The sequence below is a fragment of the Vipera ursinii genome, assembly GCF_947247035.1.
Source record: "Vipera ursinii genome assembly, chromosome: Z".
Lineage (NCBI taxonomy): Eukaryota > Metazoa > Chordata > Lepidosauria > Squamata > Viperidae > Vipera > Vipera ursinii.
Window position 1 is genome coordinate 47,103,685 of NC_139517.1, and position 24,367 is coordinate 47,128,051.

The 24,367-nt window shown below is 39.1% G+C and overlaps 3 protein-coding genes across 6 annotated transcripts in view; 1 reads left to right on the forward strand and 2 right to left on the reverse strand.

Annotated features, from left to right (window-relative positions):
- Positions 1-8,674, reverse strand: part of DHX8 (DEAH-box helicase 8) — a 38,635-nt gene extending 29,961 nt beyond the window's left edge. Inside the window, exons 1-6 of one of the 2 annotated variants that reach the window (XM_083376323.1) lie at positions 8,445-8,674; positions 4,732-4,817; positions 4,279-4,351; positions 3,446-3,522; positions 1,746-1,855; positions 734-1,033 (exon numbers count right to left, since the gene is read on the reverse strand). In XM_083376323.1, coding sequence (XP_083232449.1) covers positions 734-1,033; positions 1,746-1,855; positions 3,446-3,522; positions 4,279-4,351; positions 4,732-4,817; positions 8,445-8,550 — 752 coding nt within the window. In that variant the 5' untranslated portion in view covers positions 8,551-8,674. Of the gene's footprint in view, positions 1-733; positions 1,034-1,745; positions 1,856-3,439; positions 3,523-4,278; positions 4,352-4,731; positions 4,818-8,444 lie in introns of both variants that reach the window. The other variant, XM_083376322.1, reaches the window with a different exon arrangement.
- Positions 8,675-8,798: 124 nt separating this feature from the next.
- Positions 8,799-19,298, forward strand: MLX (MAX dimerization protein MLX; the record flags this gene model as incomplete). 3 transcript variants are annotated; one of them, XM_083376329.1, is made up of 9 exons in its annotated part: positions 9,001-9,043; positions 9,676-9,729; positions 10,363-10,399; positions 11,393-11,482; positions 14,981-15,087; positions 15,293-15,392; positions 16,088-16,187; positions 16,576-16,777; positions 17,256-19,298. In XM_083376329.1, the coding sequence occupies 6 exons, from the start codon at positions 11,422-11,424 to the stop codon at positions 17,310-17,312; spliced, it is 627 nt and encodes a 208-aa protein (XP_083232455.1). In that variant the 3' UTR covers positions 17,313-19,298. The 3 variants fall into 3 exon arrangements, with proteins under 3 accessions (XP_083232454.1, XP_083232453.1, XP_083232455.1); XM_083376328.1 differs by lacking the exons at positions 9,001-9,043; positions 9,676-9,729 and adding an exon at positions 8,799-8,983; XM_083376327.1 differs by lacking the exon at positions 9,676-9,729 and having other exon boundaries at positions 8,960-9,043.
- RETREG3 (reticulophagy regulator family member 3) overlaps positions 19,068-24,367 on the reverse strand; it is a 61,895-nt gene continuing 56,595 nt past the window's right edge. Inside the window, exons 15-16 of the mRNA XM_083376325.1 lie at positions 19,467-19,526; positions 19,068-19,298 (exon numbers count right to left, since the gene is read on the reverse strand). Of these exons, the coding sequence (XP_083232451.1) occupies positions 19,242-19,298; positions 19,467-19,526 (117 nt within the window). The 3' untranslated portion in view covers positions 19,068-19,241. The remainder of the gene's footprint in view (positions 19,299-19,466; positions 19,527-24,367) is intronic.

Sequence of the window (24,367 nt, forward strand, 5' to 3'; positions counted from 1 at the left end):
GGACAGGGTAAAGGGACTGAGCCTCCCCTGCCCATCCTCTGTAGCAAGGCAGTCTGGCTCGGGAGGAGAGTGAAAGTGAAGAGGCGGGCAGGCAGCCAGGTCATTGAATGGACAGGGGGAGGCAGCCGAGTGGGGAGTGGCTGGGATGTGGGGGTCCTGAGCTGCACGGGTGCAGGACATGTGGAGCAGCTCCACACACACAGTGCCACCTGCCTCGCCTCACTTCATAGTGGCGGCAGCAGTGCCTACTGCCCTGTTGCAGCAGCAACGAGACGGTGAAACGGAGTGGGCGGGCTCTTAACTAGGGGTTATTTTGGGGATAGGGCTTATATTAGGTGCATGCTAAAAATCATTTTTGGGGTGAGTCTTATTTTTGGGGAAACACGGTAGTAATACTATTAGCTGAAACATTTGATTTATATCCTAATCTTTAAAAAGCTTGCTTAAAATTTCTTGATATTTACAAGAAGCAATTCACTCCTACATAGTTTTCCTGACTACTGGCTAATGATTTCAGTTAAAATATAAGGCAATTTTATAAAAACTAGCAAACAAGCCTTAAAAATAACATAAAAGCTTTCTTCAGGGGTTAATGTACACAATATACATCAAATCAAAAAATTTGAATCGTTTATAGCAATGGTTATTACACTAAAAAGGCATTGCTCAACTTACAATACTTTTTAAATTGTATCAACTCTCAGCAGGATAGGGAAACGATGATATCATGTACCTGAGTCCTTCAAGCTGAACAAAACACCCAAACTGCATAATGCTGGTAACTTTGCCATTGTAGATATCACCAATGGAAGGCTCTTCGGGTGGAGGACGATCCACATGCTTATCCCTCCACCTTTCACTGCTTTTCTCTCCAGCTCTCTCTCTTTCTTTGCGGTCCCAGCTAGGACTTCTGCTCCTGGAACGGTATCTGGATTTACCCTTATGTCGTTCCCTTGTCCGGGAGCGAGAGGATGATTTTCGTTTCCGCTTTCGATCTCTACTACGACTGCGACTCCTATGCTTTTTCCTGGCTCTAGCAACAAAAGATACTGAAATTATGCTCATTTCTACTTAGATGCCAGTCACTACAATACAACTTAGAGATCCTTGTATGGATCCCAATAGTCACTACTGTTTGGATGATTTATTTGTGATGCTCAGTGAAGATTCCTTTATTTTTCTACAGTATTTTTTGCTCTTTTATGTTTTTTTGTTGCATCAGATATATTTACAATTGCAACTTTATAATACTTTGAATACAGAGGGAAAGCAAACAAAACACTGTTTCTTCTTTCAGATATTAGATATTAGAGAGCAAGAGACTAGATATGATTTGATTCCATCTCAATAGAATGCTCTGTGTGTGTGTGTGTGTGTGTGTGTGTGTGTGTGTGTTCGAGTCAATTCTTAATTCTTGATAACTGCCTGGCAAGATTTTAGAAGTGATTTGCCACTGTTTCCTTTTTAAAGCTGAAAAAGAATAACTGGCATTTATCACTCAGTTGGTTTTGTGCTTAACATGGGACTAGAAGTCAGTCTTCTGGTTTCCAGCCTTTAATACCGATAGGTGTTAAAAATACAGAAATAAAAACCTGAGTATTACATCTTTACTGCAGACTGCACCTTTATTTTGCCTAATCTATTTACAATTCTTTGAAAAGACGCTTCATCTAATATAAAAATATAATCTATGATTTTTAAGGTAAACACATTTTTCTCAGAGAAATAAGACAAAAGGAACTTACCGATCCTCATTATTCCGGTGTTTTTCCTGCCTGCCTGCAGATGGCATTAAAGCTTCTAGCTCTTGGAGAGCATCGGCAGCCACTTTCACATCATCTTCATCCAACATTGTCTGTTCAAGAAGAAAAAGTCCTTAGGGCAGCAAGATATCCCCTCAGCAATTTTCTCAAGCCTATATGAGGGCAATTGCCATGTGGCCTATGTACACCCTACTTGGGAAACAAATATCATAAATTTTTGTTTTGGGGCACAGCAATGTGGCATCTCTGTAAAACAGATTTCATTTCATTTCATTCAGAGATTCACCAAGTAACATCACTGTGAATAAACACAATCTGGTACAAATAATACTTAGAAAATGGAGTAGATATTAGTCAAATCAAGTTGCAATTCACTTTTTTAAGATAACAACACCCTACAATAAATCTGCCTACAGCTTTCAATGATCTTATTTTTTCCTTAAATATAAATGTTTATATGCTATTTAGCTAACATATCTTGGAATCCTCACAATTATTCTGATAAAGGGCCAGGTAATCTCCTATCACTCATTGTTTCTGTCCATTCCAGAGGATCCAACAGGATGGGGATGCTTTGGGTCTTCCCTATAAAACTATGCCACCAAGCAGGATACAGGAAATATGGCTTAATTGTCACAATATCTGCCCTCTAGAAAATCAACCACCCAGGGTTTGGATAGCCCCAATACTTCTAGTCTTTTGTAAGGCTTTGAAAATCATGCAGATGATTGAAAAAGGCCTTGAAAATTACTCAAACGTATTGGGAGTTAGGCAGCATATAAATACATCAATAAAAATATGACTTCAACCACATTTTAGCCTAAGGGGTTTTTGCTTTATATATTTGTTGATTTTTTTTGTTTTGTGTTTTAATCCTATGTCAACAGCCCAGTCATATGTGCAAGTTGGACAACCATATAAGTCCATTAAGTAAATAAAGTTAACAAAATAATTTTCAAGTGACCCTTTGAATAGACATTAGCAATTAACAAGACATATGAATGAATGAATGAACGAACCTTTATTGTCAAAGTACAACCATGTATACATTGAGATTGGCTGAGCCTCCCTTCGTGCCCTCCCCACAACTCATAGAGACCACAAACCAAACCAGCACCACCCCAAAAGAGAGAGATTAAATAGCAGATCTCTATCAATTTAGGGCAGCAGACATTTTTTATTGCTTTGGGGGAGTGCATTTTTTATTCATCCTGAAAACTTCCTTCATTGGCTATATGTAACTTCTTCCCTCCAATGCCCTTTAGTTAACAGTATGTGTGCTCTTGCACAGAATTTTTGCTATGTTGCTCCCAATTGTTTTCTCATTGTTTTATAGGTGACACTGGCAGTTGTGGCAGGATCTTGTATTTATGGCCATCACAGTATCCTTGTAGTTATGTGATTGCAATTTGCGATGTTCCCTGCCAACTTCCCACAAGCAAAATTAATGGTCAGAAGGGAGGTCCTTACTTAACCATCTGCACAGTCCTTGCTTAATGATGGACTGCTGTAACTGCCACTGCTACGATAAGTAGCACAGTCATGTGATTTTCCAACTTAGGACATGTCACTTAATGACAGAGTTCCTGATCTCAATTACTATCAATAAGCAAGTATTCTCAACTTCTTTTACTCTCAATGTATTTGTCAGCAAAGAAGGAAACCCAGACACCTACCCTCACCATGGGATTATCTGGCCGACACAAGGCTGGAAACAACTCCTTCAGCTTGTCTTTTTCTGTTTTTGGTTTAATAATATCTAATGTGATAGCAAAACAAAACACCACATAAATTTAAAAACATTTTTCTTATGTCACAAGAAACGTTTCTATTTTTTACAACTCTTTGAAAAATATTCTTTATTTTTCTTTCCTGTTAGTCATATTGGAAAGTTTGGATAATGGAAACTGGATAGGAAAAGTGATATTTAGGACATAGTATCCCCAAATGTTCACAGAATTTCACACAGCTCCAGAGATTCTTGTAATCTAGTCACTCTCTATTAGGGATAAGCAACAAGCCTGCTCTCAAAAATCTCCACTGTCCTACCAAACTGTAGCAATATTTTTTTTGCTCACGATTTCACAAAATGGAAAATTATATTTTCATTTATATATCCTGCTTATGTTGTATCATATGCCTCAGGAAAAGCAAGTCCTTATTTTTTGAAGGCATCTTTCACTTGAAGAGACTACCTCCATTTTAACAAGGTCAAATGCTTGGGATAGCAAGGAACCATTCACTGAAAGTCTGCAAGTAATGGCAGCAATCCAGGGTCTTTTGTAAGACTAAATAACATGAAAATAACAATCCTTATAATAGATATTCCATAATCTGTTTTGGCCTTTAAACATACAGGACAGGTTTGTCTGCCCCATTTAATTTAAAACTTTATAATTTCAATGACTTGAAACCAATTTTTATTTTTTATGGCAACTTTCTTTTCTCAGGTAACAACGGTAATCCATGTCCATAAAAGATTTCTTACAATTGACGAATGGCAAAAAATATTAACCTTTGCTAGTGGAAGCTTTTGCAGGAGGCCGCATTGTCTGTATAAGACGGAGCAGATTGCTGATGAGGGAATCCTAAAATATAAAGAAAAAGAAAACAAAATTTCTAGAAGCTGCAAAACATTTTAGTAAAATTTCCATAGCAATAAAGCCAACACTTCTCCCTACAGCATATTGTACTATACTTTTTCTGGGTTGATTTTTGAAAGGCTTGATACAGATCCACTTAAGAAAGTAAGGGGCAGACAAAATGTTTATTTTGATTACTGTTAATATGAATGTTTTTATTATATATTGGATTATTTTCTTTTCATGGCCTATTTGAGGTTACAATTTGGTAGTACGTTCGGATCTTGTATTCAAGTATTTAGGAGAGTCAAGGGTGTCCCTTGAGCCTCAGATTATATATTCCTGATATGCCACGATATCTTCAAAAGATTTTAACAATTCCTTACTGTGAACTCAGCACCATTCTTCACCAGAACTGTTTTGAAAGTATCGAAGTTTGTATTTCTCTCCGCAAGATTTATCACAAATTCGGCTGTGAACAGAAAAATTGAGAGAAATTCATGCTGAAATTATTTAGACATTCAATTCTACTTTATTCATTTCATTTTATGGCTACCCACTGTAACAGCAGCCAATAAACAAGGAAATAATTAAAAAAAATAAACATCTTTAGCATGAATCATAATCCACACATTTCTGTTAAAATGAGTCCACAGTATCTTAGCCCAGGTATTCAACACCTTAGAAAAGGCTGGCAAGATTGGGAGCATGCTGTTCCATAGAACGGGCACCATAATAGAGAAGGCACACTTTCTGTGTACCATTACATGATGCTGTCTGATAGAAGGGATTTATAGACAGGATAGGAAGAAATAACTAGAGACAGTGGCACAGATAATCTGGTTCTATGCTATGAATAACTTAATAAATGATAACCAGAATCTTGAATAGCATAGCATGATCAACGATACTGCAAGCTGCCAAAAAACCCCAACAATTTAGTATGAGAATGTATTTATCATCAAATTAGATGAATCCTGGCTCAATAGGAGTAACCTTGAAATTGATTTTGGAGTCCTAGTAGACAATCAAATATGAGCCAGTTGTGTGCGGCAGCAGCCAAAACAGCCAATACAATCCTAGGTTGTATTAATAGGATAGATTCAAGATCATGTGAAGTATTAGTACTGCTTTATAAAGTCTTAGTAAGACCATACTTAGAATACTACGTCCAGTTTTGATCACCATATTATAAAAAAGATGAGACTTTGGAAAGAGTGCTGAAAGTACAACAAAGATGATTGGGGACTGGAGGCTAAAACATATGAAGAACGGTTACAGTAATTAGTTATATCTAGTTTGGTGAAAAGAAGGACTAGGGTGATATGATTGCAGAGTTCCAATATTTGAGGGGCTGCCGCAAAGAAGAGGGGGTCAACTTATTCTCCAATTTACCTGAAGGCAGGATGGAAACTAATCAAGGAGAGTTACAACTTAGCAGTGAGGAGAAATTTCCTAACAGTGAGATCAATCAACCAGTGGAACAGTTATAGGTGTTCCATCACTGGAGGTTTTTAGAAGGACTCTAGAGAGTCACTTGTCTGAAATGGTATAGGTTCTCCTGCTTGAGCAGGGGGCTGGACTAGAAGACCTCGAAGGTTCTGTTCCATTCCGTTCCGTCCCATTCCCATTTCATTCTCTATTCTATTTCTGCTTGAGCAGGGGATTGGACCAGAAGACCTCCAAGGTCCCTTTTAACTGTTATTCTCTCCAGAGATGATCAAGTACAATCAATATCTCACTATGCCCAGGTCTTCAACCCTGATGAAAGGGGATTAAATATTCAGTTTCTTCCAGGGTTCTCTGAAGCCACTGCCTGACCACTTTTCCTACAATCTTCACCAAGAATGGAAGGGCAAGAATTTTCCAATAGCATTTGGTCCAGTTACAGTTCCTGAAGCAGGATGAACTATCCCCTCAGTTGTTGGAGGCACTACTCACTCTCTCAAGAAAATTACCACTACACGGATATAACTACATACTGTTTCATTGGAGGCTTTAACCATTCAGGAAGGACATGAATGTAAAATATAAGTGGTCACCCTTACAGATTTGGGGATCTTGTTCACTTCCTTGGGATCAAAAACTTAATAAATATTTTGATTAGTCAAGTGTGATTGGACACAAAAGGAATTTGTCACTTTTGCATAAGCTCTCGGTAGACATAAAAAAGGTAAAGGTAAAGGTTCTCCCGCACATGCATGCTAGTCGTTTCCGACTCTAGGGGCCGGTGCTCATCTCCGTTTCAAAGCCGAAGAGCCAGCACTTGTCCAAGGACGTCTCCATGGTCATGTGGCCGGCATGACTAGACGCCAAAGGGGCATGGAACGCTGTTACCTTCCCACCGTAGTGGTCCCTATTTTTCTACTTGCATTTTTACGTGCTTTCGAACTGCTAGGTTGGCAGAAGCTGGGACGAGTAACAGGCGCTCACTGTTACGCGGCCCTCGGGATTCGACCCGCCAAACTGCCGACCTTCTGATCGACAAGCTCAGCGTCCTAATCCACTGAGCCACCGCGTCCCCCTCTCGGTAGACATACAAAGTCATAAATCATAAGATACAATCATAAATGATAAGATAAAACACCAAATGATGTCATAAGATACCAATAGGAGAGAGTAATAGGCAAGACAGTGCTGTGGGAATTAGGTGTTTAGTAGAGTGATGGAATGGGAAAAACGCTGTCTTTGTGTCCAGTTGTTTTGGCATGCAATGCCCTATAATGGCATTTTTAGGGGAGAAATTGAAATTGTTTATTTTCAGGATGTGAGAGGTCTGTAGATATTTTCTCAGACCTCTTTCTGGCTTGTGCTGTATACAGGTCCTCAGTGAAAGGCAAGTTGTTTGTGTTTTTTCTGCAGTCCTAACTATTCATTGAAATCTGTACCTATCCTGTTTGGTTGCTGTGCCAAACCAATTATAGTAGTACAAATGACAGATTCCATAATTCCTCTGCAGCCTGAGCTTTCTGAGTTGACGCAGGAATAACAATCTTTGTTGTGCCTTTTTAATTATTCTAATGGAAGGTGTCAATCTCCTTATTATAGAAGATTATAGAATCCAGAAACTTGAAGGTCTCTACTATTGGTACTGTATTATCCAATATTGTAACAGGTGGTAGAATAGGACAGTTTCTCCTAAAATCTATCATCTCTACACTTTTTAAGTGTGTTCAGCTCCAGATTGTTCCATTGCACCAAAGGGACAGTTGTTCAACCTCCTGTCTGTATGCAGATTCATCCCCATCTTGAATGAAATTAATGACTTCAGTATTTTAACAGTACGCTTTAAAACTTAAATTGGGATAGCGTAAATACTTAAATTGGGATAGCTAACAACTGCTTCCACCTCTGCCATTAACAGAACCAGAGGATCACAATTATTTTTTTAAAGCCAGACCATATAAATAGGGTGTACACAGTAGGGTCTACTGTGTCTGCTTATATCCAAAAGTGTATGGAGGATGTCAGTGTTCTTAAGTCTATTATCATGCAAGCAAATGAGAAACCTCGGATATCGCAGGAGGTCCGTGCAATGTTGAAAGTAAGAAACACTGCTTTCAAATCAGGTGATGTGGCAGCACTTACAGTAGAATAGCAAGAGGTGATTTGAGGTGGGCCTATAATCAGAAACTGCAGAATTTCTTTCAAGATCCTATGGACCCGAGACGTATGTAGCAAGGTATCCAGGTAATTACTGATTATAAGGCAGTTTCCTTGGTATGCTATGGTTACCAAGTGCTCAAAATGCAGTTGTAATTTGACGCTATGTGAAGTTGCTTTATAGGTTCCCTCCGTCTTCTTCAGAACTAACCTTATTTTTCCGATTCACTTCTCCAGTAAATGAAAAAGTCACAGCTGTCTTACGAGACTGTAATTAAACGAACAACAAAGCTCCGTTGGAGGAAATATAGAACCCGGCAGCTTTACCATAAGAATTCACTGTGCGAAGAAGCAAAAGGCCGGGGAAGAAATAAGGCAGCGAAGAAAGACCAAGGAGACCGTCCATCGGATGCCTCACAGAACCCACGAGCAACGATGCCACACTACCGGTAGACTGTTTGTTCCCTCCATCCCTCTCCAGAACAAGGGGACCCACCTAGATCCTTGTCGTTGATGCCCAGATGGTTGTCGAGCTCAGTGCAAACTTTGGAAACGAGCGACAGATACTCGAGCTTGGCGAGCTCCTCCGTAGGATCCGCCATGACGCCTCTAAATATCCTTCCCGTCTGGTCGATCTCCAGCAACAAACACTTCCGGGTTAGTTTTCTGCACGCGGTTCATAATGAAGGCTAGAAAACAAGGCGGGTTCTATTTTAGCGGCGCCCTCCAAAGATCATTTAGAAGAAACGTCTGAGGAAGCTTTCCAGTTATATTCCCTCTTGGGCTGCCTAGATGAAGTTATGACGAAATCCCGGACTTAAATGGAGATGCGAATCCGCAGGCACAGTACATGGACAAAAGGCAGGCCAACACGATTTGTTACGTTGGGGACGCAGGAGACCATAGAGAGTTAATTAGAGACCAAAGAAACTACTTCTCCCAGCATCCCTTCTAATCCATGCTCCTTCTTCCCGGAAGTGTGCTCCCCGAGCTTGATTGGCCGCTCTGGAGATGATACGTGAGCATGTGCCTAAGGTAGGGGAAAAGATGGTGGAGCCGTCGAGTGTTTCTTCGGAATCTCCTTGGGGAGGAAAAGTGAGCGATACGAGTAGAAAAAGCAAAGGACAGAATCAGCTGTCAGAGCAGACAGTATTTTTAGGAGATTTTAGTTGTTTGCTGGGATCCAGTATTATAAAATAGTAGTGTAGCAAATCTCTGAACATAGGAAGATTGCTTTTTCTTGCCGTGTTGAGTAGAAAGTAGTCTGTTTTGACTACCGTTTCGTTGCCTGTAACTGGGATAGGAGTGATATTTAGGCTGGGTTCGTGCAGTATGCTAGGCTGAAGATAGCTGATAAATTAGTTTGGTTCAATGAGCAAATGTAGCCGGTGTGATTGCGCGCTGTTGTGCAAACTCTCAGCTGTATTAATTGGGTACACGATGTTTAATAAGCCATGGGGTAATATGTTGTGTAAACATAGCCACTGGTTTCTCAGGAATATTTCATGCCCAGATTCGTTAAATTTGGTTTGTTGCATAGATAGCATAATAAAACTAATAACTGGACACTAAGATTCTAAAGGTTACTCCTAGAATTAATAAGATTGTTGCTCCTTTGATAGCGGTAGCTTTTTCTATCATGATGATTAAGGTGAGGATGGCGATGTTTATAGATGAGCTAGTAAATTTGCTGCTTATCTCATTGCAAATTATTCTACATAAAACAGAAATGAAGATGAGAGACAACATTAACTTCCCACCTTAGCAATATAGCATGATTGGTATGCTCAAAACTATCTTTATTAAAAATGAACTTTTTATTTGAGACTTTATTGATTACATTTTATTAAGTATTACTGTCACTAGCATGCTGGATAGAACAGAAGAGTGACCAACTGTATAATTTATATTACTATATTTTCTTTGAGGCAAAGTATTGTTTCCCTCATATCCAGAGTTTGAACTTTATAACTTTTAATGTTGCAACATGCCATTGCTTCCTGTTGTTTCTCTATTGCAACAAATTGTGCAAGGGTAAGACTGAAGCATTTTAAGGGACTATCCTTGCATTGTAATTTAACTTTTTCCAGTGATATTTTTTCTAGAGGAAAATATAGTAAATGTTGGCTTAGTATTGTAAAAACATGCCTTAGTTGTTGCTCAGAAACAGCCCCAAAAGTGATGATACAAATTGGACTGTTTCTATGTGTGTTTATAGGCAGTACTTACTTATTTTACATATTCAGTGTGAGATACAACAGTAGATCCATTTAACATAGCTCTTCATGTAGTCCCCATGGAGCTTTAAGAGATGCTTAGGGAAATGTATTCAATACAACTCACAACCTGAGTTATCAAAGTTGAACAATGGAAAATGATCTCTTATATTTTCTCTTTGTAACATAATTCAACAGGTTGATATTTCCTATAATGACAACGGGTTGGATTCTGGTAAGTTCTTATCCCTTTATCATTCTCTTACCCTGGTGCAATTCTTCTATGAAGAATTCATACTAGGGAATTCACAAATTTTAGTTTAGTAGTTAGGCATTATTTGTGGTTGCTGCCATTTCTTATTTCCCCAAAGTTCTTTCACATGAGCAATATTCAAGAAGCACAGTGTTTGCTAATTTCATATTGTGCTTTGAATGAATTCCTAACAAAACAGTGAGTGAATAGGGAAGGAATAGTGTCCTTGCCTTGAAATCAAAATGAGAGAACCAATTGCAGGGAGGTGGGGAGGAAGAAAGAAACTAATTTTGCAAATGATAGTGCCATTCACTGATATTGAGTACTTGCTGACTAAACAAATTACTCTTTTGTATAATTGCAATCAATACCTATTAAAATCCTTGCCTTAAATATAAGTAGTATCCATTTTTAAAAGTATAATTTATTGAACAGCAAAGGGTACCTAAATTATTAAATTACTAATTAGTAAATTAGTAAATTAGTCAAGGCTATGGTCTTTCCAGTTGCAATGTATGGTAGTGAAAGTTGGACCATAAGAAAGGCTGAGCGCCAAAGAATTGAGGCCTTTGAACTATGGTGCTGGAGAAGACTCCTGCGAGTCCCTTGGACTGCAAGGCGATCAAACCGGTCAGTCCTAGAGGAGATCAATCCTGACTGCTCTTTAGAAGGCCAGATCCTGAAGCTAAAACTCAAGTACTTTGGCCACCTAATGAGAAGGAAGGACTCCCTGGAGAAGAGCCTAATGCTGGGGAAGATCGAGGGCAATAGAAGAAGGGGACGACAGAGAATGAGGTGGCTGGATGGAGTCACTGAAGCAGTAGGCGTGAGCTTAAATGGACTCCAGAAGATGGTAGAGGACAGGAAGGCCTGGAGGAACATTGTCCATAGGGTCGCGATGGGTCGGACACGACTTCGCAGCTAACAACAACAACAAATTAGTTTGAGTTATGAATACTTTTGCTTATCTTCTAGCACTCTTTGTGGAAAACAGAAAAAAAGTGATGATTGTATCAAGAGCTAATAGTATTGGTTCTACCAGTGCCTCTTCAGTACCAAATACAGGTAATGAATTGCTTCCTTTCCTCTCAGTAAACCTCAGTTTTCTACTCTAAATATGTCTTACCGTGTTTCCTCGAAAGAATATAAGACTCGGTCTTATATTAATTTTGCCTCCAAAAGAGGCATTAGGTCAGGTGTCTTACATTTCCAGTGACACCTACCTCGCATTGTGGCGGCGGCACCAACAGCCCCATCCAGGAAGAGCCTGCATGGCTGCTGACCCACTTCTGTGGCTGCTCACGGCATGAAGGGCTTTCTTTGTGCTTTGCCCCAGAGATCATCTGCCCGGCAGCAGCCACTGCCTCCACCAACTCTCCCGTAGCTTGAGCCATGAACAGGCAGTGTAAGACTCCTGTGCCGCCTCCTTCTACCAGCCTTCCATCACCGCCACGGGAGAGAACAGAGAACAGGGAGGAGAACACTAACCTGCTTTCCAGCTCCGGCATGTTTCTCTCTTGCTGCAGGGAAATGGAGATCGTGAGACTAAAAAAAAATTTCAGTCAGACCTTCCAGCTTCTCGGGAAGAGGGAGGAGCTGGGCGATGGTGCGCCAAGCTATATAGCAGTGCTGGGAGAAGCGGCAGGAAATGGGGCTGCCATTTCCAGAACAGAGAAGGGAGACGCGGGGCGATGCAGGGCAGCAAGCAAGTGCTCTTCTCTGCATCACTGTGCAGAGCTGTTCCCCTCCCCGTTCCCTCCAGTGGCGGCGATGGAGGGCTGGTGGAAGGAGGTGGCAGGGGAGGCTTGCGCTGCCCAGTCATGGTGCAAGCCACAGGAGACTTAGTGGAGGAGGCGGCTGCCACCAGACAGATGATTTGTGGGCTGAAGCACAAAGAAAGCCCCAGCGGTGCACAGTGGCAGCAAAGCCTTTTACCGACACTTCCGCCTGGTTGCAAAACAGCAGAGGGTGACCAGGCCTACCACGCCCATCCTCCATACAGTAGCATGGCAGTCCAGCTCAGGAGGGGAGTGAAAGGGAGCAAGGAATGGTGGGGGGGGGCTGAAGGAAGTGGGTGCAGGGTGCATGGGGGCAGCTCCACCCTCCGCCACCTGCCTTGCCTCATTGTGGTGGCAGCGGCGCAATGTGCCGCGCAGCCTCCTGCCCCATTGCGGCAGCCAGGTGGGATGGAGTGGGTGGGGTCCTCATTAGGGCTTATTTTTGGAGTTGGGTTTATATTAGGCCCACCCACACAAATCAGGGTAGGTCTTTTTTGGGGGGTGGGGTTTATTTTTGGGAAAACAGATTCTTGACTTATTTCTACATGGTGATCCCAAATAAATAAAAGCTATCCAGTACTTCAGTATCTTCATTATTAGTTCTTAGTCTGGTTGTTGTATTTATTGCCCTTAGTCCGGTCTTTATGTTTAATCTTAGCCCCATTTTTCACTACGCTCCTTGATTTTCATTACTAGAGTTTGCCTATCATTTTACTTTCAGTTATAAGAATACAATCATCAGTGTAGTATAAGTTATTGATGTATCTTTCTCCAGTTTTAAAATGATGCTCATCCTCCTCTATCCAGTTTCCTTCAAAATATATTTCACAGATAGGTTAAATAAATAAGGGGAGAGTTTGCAATCCTGCCTCATTTCTTTGCCACCTTATAGCCAGTTTGTTTTGCAATGTTCTGTCTGTAATATGATTTCCTGACTTGTATAGGTTCCACATAAGATAGTGAGGTGGGTTTGGATTTTTTTCTAAGCACATTTTACAGCTTGAAATGATCAAAGGCTTTTTATCCTCACTGAAGCATGTGCAGACTTTTATTAGTTATTCTTTGGCTTTCTCAGTTATTTAGTCAGTGTACACCAACAATGTTTTTCTTACTTGGCTTTTCTGAAGTGACTTCAAACATCTAGCATTTCCCTTTCCATGTCATGCTGTAATCTGCATTGGATGATTCTAAATATTATTTTACTGCCATGTGAAATTGTGGATAATAGAATGATTTGCATTCTGTTAAGCAATCTTTCTTTGGTATTGGTATTTAGGTACATTTCTTCCAATCTATGCATCGATCTCTCGATTTGCTAGTAGAACTTGGTTAGAACCTCGACAGGATTTTTCTTCTGTTGCTTGCCATATTTCTTCAGATATCCCAACAATTCCTATAGCCTTATGACTTGGTAATGACTGGAGCGTTGATCTAATTTCATATTTTATTACTAATGGTTCTTGAAAGTAGGGAATATCTTCCAATCAGGTGACAATACCAAATTATATTTTTGTGCAAGACAAACCTAAGCCAACATACCTTGCTTTGTGAAATTTGCTAGCTGTAGATTTAGAAATCACAGTTCTTAACTATTATACCAACATTATATAATTCCAAACATTTCCTGCCACTGCAAAGTTTGTATAGGCAAAAACTGTCTACACCATCACAATTATTTTCAACAGATGTATCTCATGAATTTCTGATACACACTGACCTAATTTATAGCTATTGTAATAATTGTGCAGATACTGAACAGTTCAGCAATTCATCCACAATCACATATACCCTCTGATGGATTTCTTCCTATTGCTTCCTGAATTATAGAATAGTTTTGCCTACCTAATGTATTCCTTTATTTCTAAACATTCATATTTATTACTGTTCCTCATCACCCTTGTCATTACCTAGATTTTTTAAAGACAGAATGGAGTCAAAAACAAAAATAAAAGTTATTTTCAAATAATATATTGGGTATTCCTATCCTGGCATCCTAAAAGAAAATACAAGTAGAGAATGGAATAGCTCTTCTAATTGTATTAGTCATCCAAAGGGTGTCTAGGGGATCTTTCGTATTCTCTACTTTTGTTATTTTTAAAGGACTAATAGCCACTGAAGTATATTTAATATCTTCTGAAAATGACAGGTTCCTTTTATTATGTTTCATTTTCCCCCTGTTTTAGATAGGTTGCAAACCAGTTTATTCATTTATTATCAGATTATCTTCTCTGGTACTCCACATGTTCCTCCAAAAATCTTAGTCATTTTAAACAATGTTTTTTTTATGTTTGTCATTGATTTGTGGGCTCCTTTCAGGATGCCAATGGACACATTGCTGATTCCTGCCTTATTTAGCATCAATTACGGTACATAGAATTCTTTCTGAATCTGTTTGAGTCTTTCTGTTAAGTAGTTTAAATAGTTTATTATTTTTATTAAACAATTTGGTTCTTCACTTAACATTTCACTTAAACATTATATTGCATTAAGGGAAATAAGTAATTTTTCAGTTGCAACTGAAAGCTGAAGGAAGTATTTTCTTAAGTATGCTGAAATGAAAGTTGCTTTTAGGGACTATTTTCTTACGTTATAAAGCTAAGGTCAAATCATTCCTGTTTCCCTTTGAAAAATAAATCCGAGGCTAAGCAATGCTGTTAGTGGTTCTTAAATAGTCTATTTGCCCTTCTTTCAATAAATTGAAACTTTGTGATTAGGAAATTATTGGGAGCTCTCACAATGACTTCCCTTCCTTGCTTTGCCAACAAAGATTCTTTTCATGCCACAGATGATGAAGACTCTGATTACCAACAAGATACCTACAAAGAATCATACAAGGATCGCCGCCGTCGTGCTCATACACAAGCTGAGCAAAAGCGGAGGGATGCTATCAAGGTGAGAACATGACAAACCATATAGGTATGCTTGCTATTTGTTGCATCTCAAATTCCTTATAACAAGTTTACACAGCTTCCACTTTGGAAGAACAGGTAAAGGAAGATAGATTTACTGACCCGGTTCTACTGCTTGTACTTAATTTTCTTGTCATATAGGGCAGATTTGATATGTGAGTTGTAATGCTTTTCTGTTTTTTTAACAGAAAGGTTATGATGATTTGCAAGCAATTGTACCCACATGCCAGCAGCAAGATTTCTCTATAGGTTCCCAGAAGCTAAGCAAGGCGATTGTGCTGCAGAAGAGTGAGTAGGGCTCCCAAGATTATCTGTGTTCCTTGGCCCATGTCCAAGACCAGTTACAAGATTCCCAGAAATCTGTACAGATTTCAGAATGTGCATTATATAACTACTATTAAATTCTGTAAATATATGAATCTTAACTACTGTAGAACAAAACAGAATAATCACTTTTCTGATTAACATATTTTATTAAAAGGTGTAAATTTTCATGAGCTCTATATAGAGCCCACTTTATGGGAGATATATAGTGGCTAGATTGTTGCAGAAATAGAATGGGGAAGGAGGAGTTATGCAAATTATAAGAGACAGATTTGGAAACGTGTCTGATTTCCAAACAAACTTATTGAGCTAGCAGTTAATTCCAGTCTAAATCTTTTGGCAGTTTAGCCACTCTGTACATTTAAGTGACCTACAACTAATGCTTATGCTTTTTAACTAAAATTTGTCTTTAACAAAAAAAAGTTATAAAAAGTATAACTAGACTCTAGTTTTTTGCCATCGTACATTAACATGGTTCTCCAACAACATATTAGTCTTAGTGTTTGTGAATCTACTTAACTCTGTCTTCATTCTAGACAATGGAACGGCAACTTTAATGTAATTGAGCTTAGAAATATATGAATAGCCAGGTGTTGGCTGTTAGGCTTTAAAAAGAATTAATAACTCCTTTCTAAATTGTTGATTTCTCTGCTACCCAGCCATTGATTATATTCAGTTCTTGCACAAAGAAAAAAAGAAGCAAGAGGAAGAGGTTTCCACTCTCCGGAAAGATGTACTGGCCTTAAAAATCATGAAAGTGTAAGTCTTGTGCATTTGTATATTGATGTGATATTAGACTAAGAGCAGGAAGACCTATGTTTTAACTACCTTCAGCCATAGATGGTCACAGGGTGACTTTCTTAGCTCAGTCACAGCTGTGGTTTTCAGGAAAAATAGGAAAGAAATATGTTACCAGGAATATGTATGCCTCCAGGGAGGAGGAGACAGACACTTTTAGTTCAACAGTAAATTCCATTCTGTCTTTGAGAAACATTTACTCTGTAACGTGGTCATCATTTATTGTTCCAGCTCTTCCATCCTGTCCTTGAGAAATGTTTACTCTGCAAAATGATTATCAATTTATTATTCCAGATATGATTATTCCACGTTTCCTGCTAAGTTAACTAATCACATATATGCATTTCAGAAACTATGAAGACATTGTTAAAGCTCACCAGGACAATCCCAGTGAAGGAAAGAATCAGGTCTCTGACCAAGTGAAGTTCAATGTTTTCCAGGGTATCATGGACTCCTTGTTCCAGTCCTTTAATGCCTCAATCTCTGTGACCAGCTTTCAGGAGCTCTCAGCTTGTGTTTTCAGCTGGATAGAAGAGCACTGTAAGCCACAGGTAATTCCAGAACATAAGAACGTATGGCCAATATCACATGTAGGAAAAATATACTTGATTTGCTTCTTGAAGCTTTCCTGGATTCAGAGGTAATCATATAAAAAATAATGTGGATATCTATTGCTGTCCCTTAAATAATAATAGTCAGCTTCTCTGGCTGGCCTTTGTGCTGAATAAACAGCCTAACAGTGACAGATGATCATGTCTTTCACAGAAAAGTACTCTTGGCATTGCTTAGGAAGAGAAAAATGAAACACTTGAATAGAAGCAGCATTTTTTTCCCCATGAACTTGCTGCAGTGCAGGTGGTATAAATTCTATTGTTATGCTAAAAGGTTGAGAAATTGCCATACTCAGACTTCAGAAATAGAAAGGTGATTGGTGATTTAATTCAGGCAGAACTTTATATCTACCATGTTTTTCAGAGCATAGATTATAGCAGAAAGAGTTTACTATCAACTTAGTCTCTTTTTCCACAGACCCTGCGAGACATTGTCATTGGTGTACTGCAACGACTGAAGAGCCAACTCTACTAATCAGAAATAAAGCTTTGAAGGGGCCTAATATAATTTGGAGATGTGGCCAAAACCCTTTATTCCTTCCAGTAATTCCATTTCAAGCTTTTTTAGGGCTACAGATTGGGTTTACTTCTGGAATTCCCTGAATTTACACTGCAAACTCTTTAGATGAGCAGAAAAATAACCAGTTCTCAATTCATGGGGATTGCTTGTTGCCATCTCATTTTCAAGCCTTGGCTCCACATGTTCCTATGCATTAATGTAACTGATCTAATAGAAAGATATTTAGAATATACCAGGGTTTCAAAATGAGCCAAATTCTTTTCTTAAACTTGCAGAAACACCAGACTGTCACTTCACCTCAGTTTGGTAAATACTTTTTCTAAATGCCTAGATGTTATGTCCCAGGTTTGGTTCAAAGAGCAGAAGCTAGGTTTAATTATTATAAAACAACTGTTTTACATATTACCATGGCTCCATGTAGCATTTACCTTGGGTTAAGAACAGAGAACCAGGGAAGTTAAGCAATAAATTGTCTTCTTTTGTATAATACATTCTGATAGCCTAGTAAGTCATCTAGCAACAACCTCCTGTTGTGTAATCAATCTTCAGCTTTTTAAAACTAACATATGCAATCATTATTTGCCTTCAATTCTATGGATTAAAAATCTGAATAGGCTTATCAATTATGTTGTAGCAATAAAAGAGAAAATATCTTTTAGTCTGTTGTAGCCTTGGTTTCTAATAATGCAATGAAGTAAATTAAGCCAACTCCCTTCTGCAGCTCCTTTTTTGTTTACTTTTTGCTGCAAAGGTGGGTCCACTGTCTTTTATAGGCACTGCTTTCTGGATCTACTGCTGGTTGGTGGAGAAGGACATTAACTCAGACAAAACCTTGCTATTTTTTTATTATGACATGGAGTTCTAATAAATTTGCTATGTGGTTGAATGGCTTCATTGGCTTTGCTTGATTTTATCTAAAATATTTTAGAAGACTCTGGACCTAGGTATTTAGGTTGAAATTACTGCATGGTAATTGTATAAAATGGTAGTTTCCAGGCTGGGGAAGGGGGCGCTATCCTTTTCATATTATTTTGGATTCTGAGTCATATATAATGATCCACTGACATTTTCAGGTAGGAATGTCCCACAATATTGGTTCTTATTTAAGGAGGGCTCAGCAGCTTTAAATGTTTAAATGGATGTATTATACATCTGGCTTAAGGCATCAATATTACCTTTAGCAAAGATAAAGTCCTTGAGCTACTGAAAATTTGTATTTTCCTCCCAAAATTTGGCAACATGAACTTGTCAACATGCAACCATACAAGAATATGCCTATTTTTCATCTAATCCAATAGCCACTTGCCCGTCAGGAAATTCTTTAATGTCAATTTTCCAAGGAATATAGTTTTTCTTCCATGTAATAAAGAGGTAAACCCAGCTGTTCTCCCTCCCACTATTGCCCAATTAGCTTGGAGAAAATTTGTTTGCATCTCTCAAGGTGACTTTCATAGCATAAAGCAAAGCATGATGGTTAAGTAACGACTGACATTAAAATTTTCCTAATCCTTGGTGGCATAAATAGCTCACTCTAGTTAGCAACACTATTAGCATTGGTATAATGGCATAATATGTTATTGATCCAATATGCAGACCGATTACAGAGAAAACAATACTATCAGAAATTCAAATATTTATTTTGATTCCCCTCCCAGATTTTTTCAAGTGCTTACTAAAATTTTGTTCTAACTACTTTAAGAACAAAACAAACTGATTAGGAAGTCCTATGGTGAAATACTAGGAAAAAACTAAACAATGTAATGAGAGGTGTGCTTATCCCCAATGTATGCAAATATTTTTAGATTTTAAAAATCAGAGCAACATAGAATATGAGAAACTGAAACTTGAATGCTTAGATTTCAGTTACGCAGCTGAGATCTTGGTTCACACAGAGGGTACTGTAACATTGAAATCTTCATCTGTCTCGATGCCAACTTCCTCCTGAACAAGAAACAACACATATTCTTTTAAGGTGTAATAAATGAAAATAAGAGTATTCTGCAGACCATACCTGGCCCAGTAGTTGAACTGATCCACACTTCAAACTGACCAAAAAATGCCTGCTTATAAGCTTGTGGTTCTCAATATTAGTTTACATGTAATACTCACAAAGAACTGTTTCTTGCTTTTTGGGTAACCTTCAAGGATTGCATCAAGTAATTCCGTTGCCTGTAGAGAAAGTTACGTCACAGGTTTAGTTGCCATTCTTTCTACTAAAGGATTGGCAGGCAGAAATAACAACAAAGAAGATCTGGTGATTATAGGAGAAAATACCTAACGGTAGTTAAAACATGGCTGGTAAGCAATAGGAAAGTTATTCCCTAAATCTCCTGAAAACAAAATTTCTCAGAATAACACAATCATGATAAAGACAAAAATCACTTTTCAAAATCTATAAGTCTATAGATCCGGGGTGTCAAACTCGCAATGTCACGTGACTTGTTGCGGCATCGTGACTTTTCCATTGCCAGCAAAAGGGTGGGCATGGTTTTACCATGACACATCCAGCCTGTGGGCCAGCACTCTGGCATCCCAGCTATCTATATAAGTCATATCTATAAATTATAACACTATTATTTTACTTAAATATGTATCAAAAAGAAATAAAACTGATAAATTGAAAGACAAAAAGGACAAGTATAAAAAGTGGAAAGGGGCACATAACTAAGGCAGAATATTAGCAAATAGCCCGAGCCTGTAAAGATGAAGTGAGGGTAGCTAAGGCTCAAAATGAACTAAGGTTTGCGACAAAAGTAAACAAAGCTTCTTTCAACATGTAAAAAACAAGAAAAAGTTAAGGAAATGATTGGTCCGTTAGTAGGACAAAGTGGCAAGATGACAAGCAAGAGGGAGAAAGCAGAACTAAGAAAGCAGAGCAACTTAGGTGATCAAAAGCCTGGAGACTAAAACATATGAAGAACGACTATAGGACTTGGGTTTGGTTAATTCCATTACATTCCATTCAACTTGTTTTTTGCATCCGTTTTACACAAAGGGAAAAAATAGTCCAACCTACCGTAAAAAACAGGTTAGAAACACAAGATAGGCAAGAAAATGGTAAGTGAGCACCTGTCCACCCTAGACGAGTTCAAATCATCAGGACCAGATGGACTACACCCCAAGGTTCTGAAGGAACTAGCAGATGTGACCTCAGAACCACTGAACTATATTTTTCAAAGATCCTGGAGCACTGGGGAACTACCAGAGGACTGGAAAAGAGCTGATGTAGTTCCTATCTTTAAAAAAAGGGGGAAAATGGATCCAGGAAACTACAGACCTATCAGCCTGACCTCAATACCTGGGAAGATTCTGGAAAAGATAAGCAACAAATCAGCGAACACCTAGAAGCAAACAAAGTAATTACCAAAAGCCAACATGGGTTTGTCAAAAACAGATCATGCCGACTTCTGGTTTGCCATCACGGCAGTGTGGATGCTAGATGATGAGCTTCAACTTTCGCGTCCGAATTCATCCCACTGGGGGACCCTGGAAAGGGTTGAAAGTCACCCTGTAGGGGCAATGAGCAAGGAAGGGACCCCCGCTTGATCATGGGAGGGTGGCAGCCCTTCCGTTTGATCCAGGGCAGCCCTCCAAACTGGCGGGGGAAAGACCGGCCATAGCAATATGGCTTGTCACTAAGCTGCTGACAGCTGAAGTCAAAGCACCTTTAAGGCAATGCGGATGAAACTAGGTGAGATCTGATCTTCTCCTTAAGACTTTAAATATCTTTTCTTGTAAAAGCTGCCCAAAGTATTTTTCCTCCTGTGAGGAGAGAGGGAACTTTTACCCCACCCTCTAACAGGGGAATCAGCAACTATAAGAACAATTTTAATTTAATTGGATGTATATCCTTTTGAAACTTGGGGACTAAAAGTTTTCCTATTCTTACTGGAGACGTCTGTTTTTATCTAAAAAAAGAAATAAAACTTGAAAAACTATCATAAAAACTTTGGACTTAAAAAGCTTTAAATGGCACTGGTGACATCCTGTGGCGAAGTGTGGTATTACAACTTGTTATTGCCTAAAAGAGACTTTGCTTGAAGCCCACACTCTAGAAAAAACTCTTCTGACCTTGACAGATACCACCTGTGAAAAACTCACCTGTAAAGAAGAAACTTCTGGGCAGCATATCTGGCCTGTTTGAACTAAGAATATAAAACCTTCACTGATTTTCAGAGTTAAATGTGGGGAATTGCTTTCCTATTTCTTTACATGAGAAGCATCTGTCATCACACAAGATGATGGAATACCTTGGACTATAAATTCTTACTTGGCAAACAATTCCCACTATAAAGACTACCTACAACAAATGAAATAGATGTCCCATACCCAGTTATAAAAAACAAACATTTGACATTAACATTTGATTTTAAAGTCTTCAACTTAACACATTATCAAGAGAATATGGATGAAGATCAAGAAAAAAAATCCTATCTATATTGAAATCAATACACGAAAACATTCTTTCAGCTTGTGACAAAATAAGAGGCAACATAAAGGAACAAGATGCCAGCTTAGATATACAAACCCAGATCTTGATTACAACCAAAGAACTAACAATGCAGAAAATAACAGAAGTGGAACTAAACACTAAGACAGAGGACTCAATTGACCAAAAGATCCAGCCAACAGAAAAATCAGAAAAGGGAGTGACAACAACACTGTAAATGGAAAAGACTTTTTATTCATTTTATTTATTTATTTTATTACATTTATATACTGCCCTTTCCCAAAGGACTCAGGGTGGTTTACAGGGTGATTAAAAACAAGAATACAAAAGTTAAAAAATTTTTTTTTAAAAAATTAAATCCGTCCCTGAACAAATAAAACCCCGTTAAAATTAAAATTAAAATTCTCAGCCTGGGCCAGAGAGCTCGAAGAGCCAGGTTTTCAGGTCCCGGCGGAATGAGCGGAGGTCGGGGGCAGTCCTAAGCTCCACTGGCAGCTGGTTCCAAAGGGCAGGCGCCCCCACTGAGAAGGCCCTATCCCTGGGTGTCGTCCGCCGGCAATCTCTTACCGGTGGCACCCTGAGAAGACCCTCCCTGTGGGAGCGCACTGGACGAAGGGAGCTTGATGCCGGCAGCAGGTGTTCCCTCAGATATCCCGGACCCAAGCCATTTAGGGCTTTATAGGTCATCACCAGCACCTTGAATCTCACCCGGAGGGCAACTGGAAGCCAATGCAGCTCGCAGAGTAGAGGTATTACATGGGAGTATCGGAAGACCCCAATCACAACTCGCGCGGCCGCATTCTGCACCAGCTGAAGCCTCCGAGTGGTCCTCAAGGGCAGCCCCATGTAGAGAGCGTTGCAGTAGTCTAAACGGGAGGTCACGAGCGCGAGTGACTGTGCGTAGGGCATCTCGGTCTAGATAGGGTCGCAACTGGCGTACCAGGCGAACCTGGGCAAAAGCCCCCCTGGTCACGGCTCCTATATGGTCTTCAAAATTGAGTCGTGAATCCAGGAGGACGCCCAAGTTGCGAGCCCTATCAACCTCACCCCCCATCGCTAGAGATGGAATAGTCAAGAAATTTGAGGAAAAAGAAGAAGAACAGATTGAATGGAAGATAAACCTATCAGGACAACTGTGGGAAATTGGAGTAATAGAGAGGCGATGTAATGAATACAAATGGGCTAGTTCTTCCAAAAAAACCTGTAACCAAATGATCTTTATGTCAAATAATATATATAATAATAGAGGGAGAACTGTTTGATGATTCAAAAGTACTGACATGGAAGGTTAGTTGGCAAAGGAAGAAAGCCAGACTAAGGCTGAAGGAAACTAGGGTTTTGATTTATTAGAGGGATTTCATATTACTGATTAGAGCAGACATGTCAAACACAAGGCCCGGGGGCCAGATCTGGCCCGTGAAGTGGTTTCATGTGGCCCGCGAAGCCATCCTGGAAACAGTGAGGGAACGGCCCCCACTGCCTTGGCCCTGGCCCAGAGACCCTCCTTCTGCCAGAGACCCTCAGATCTGTCCCACTCCTGCCCAGGCCCCCATAGGCACCCTTGATGCGAACGATGTAGAGCTGGCCATGCCCACCCAGTAGGCCATATGCACTCTAGCCACACCCATCCAGTAGGCCACGCCCACCCAGGCCACACCCACCCGGCCCCCTGAGGTCAACCGCAATGCTGATGCGGCCCTCAATGAAATTGAGTTTGACACCCCTGGATTAGAGGGTTGAATATGATGGAAAATAGATAATTTTTAGAAAATAAAGTAACATAATTGAATAGGTAAGATGTGTAACAAGACTAATAGACTTTTGGTTTAATATAGTGGAAACTAGATAACTTTTAGAAAACAGAACAAGACTATACACAAAAAGATGTGTATTTAGATTATTAGGTATTGTTATGAAAAGGGAAAAAGGAAATTGAGATAAGGGAAACTTTGGTTACCTAAAGCTTGGAAATTATTAATACCAAATGTTAACTTGAATATTGATGGGAAATTAAAGCTTGGGAAAAAAGCAATAACAGGACATTGTCTATATACAAGGATTGAATGCAAACACAATTAAGATATGTACAAGCTAAAATGATTGATAAGTATAACAAAGATGGTTTTACTTAGTTCCTAATAATAATAGCTATATTAGCCTAATATAAGATAGTAGATATTAAGGGAAAAAGAAAGGAAATATCTGATGGTGTAACTTGAGATTTATACTAAAGATTTATGTATGTTATTAAAGTTGAGGGAGGAACTTAGAAAACTAGAATTAGAATTACAAATAGATCCAGATAAAGTAATACTCAAGAAACAAATGGAAATAATAAAGCACAAATTAAACTTAGCTGAGATGTAATTAATGGCTCAACAGATTAAATGGGTTAAACAGATTTTTTTTAAAACGCTAACAAGCCAGGAAGATGGCTAGTATATAGACTGAGAAAGGAAAAAGAAAAGAAAATAATAAAGAAACTCCAGGATACAAAAGGAGAAATACAGTTTCAAAACAATGTAATGAAAAAAATTGTGAAAGAATATTATGAGACACT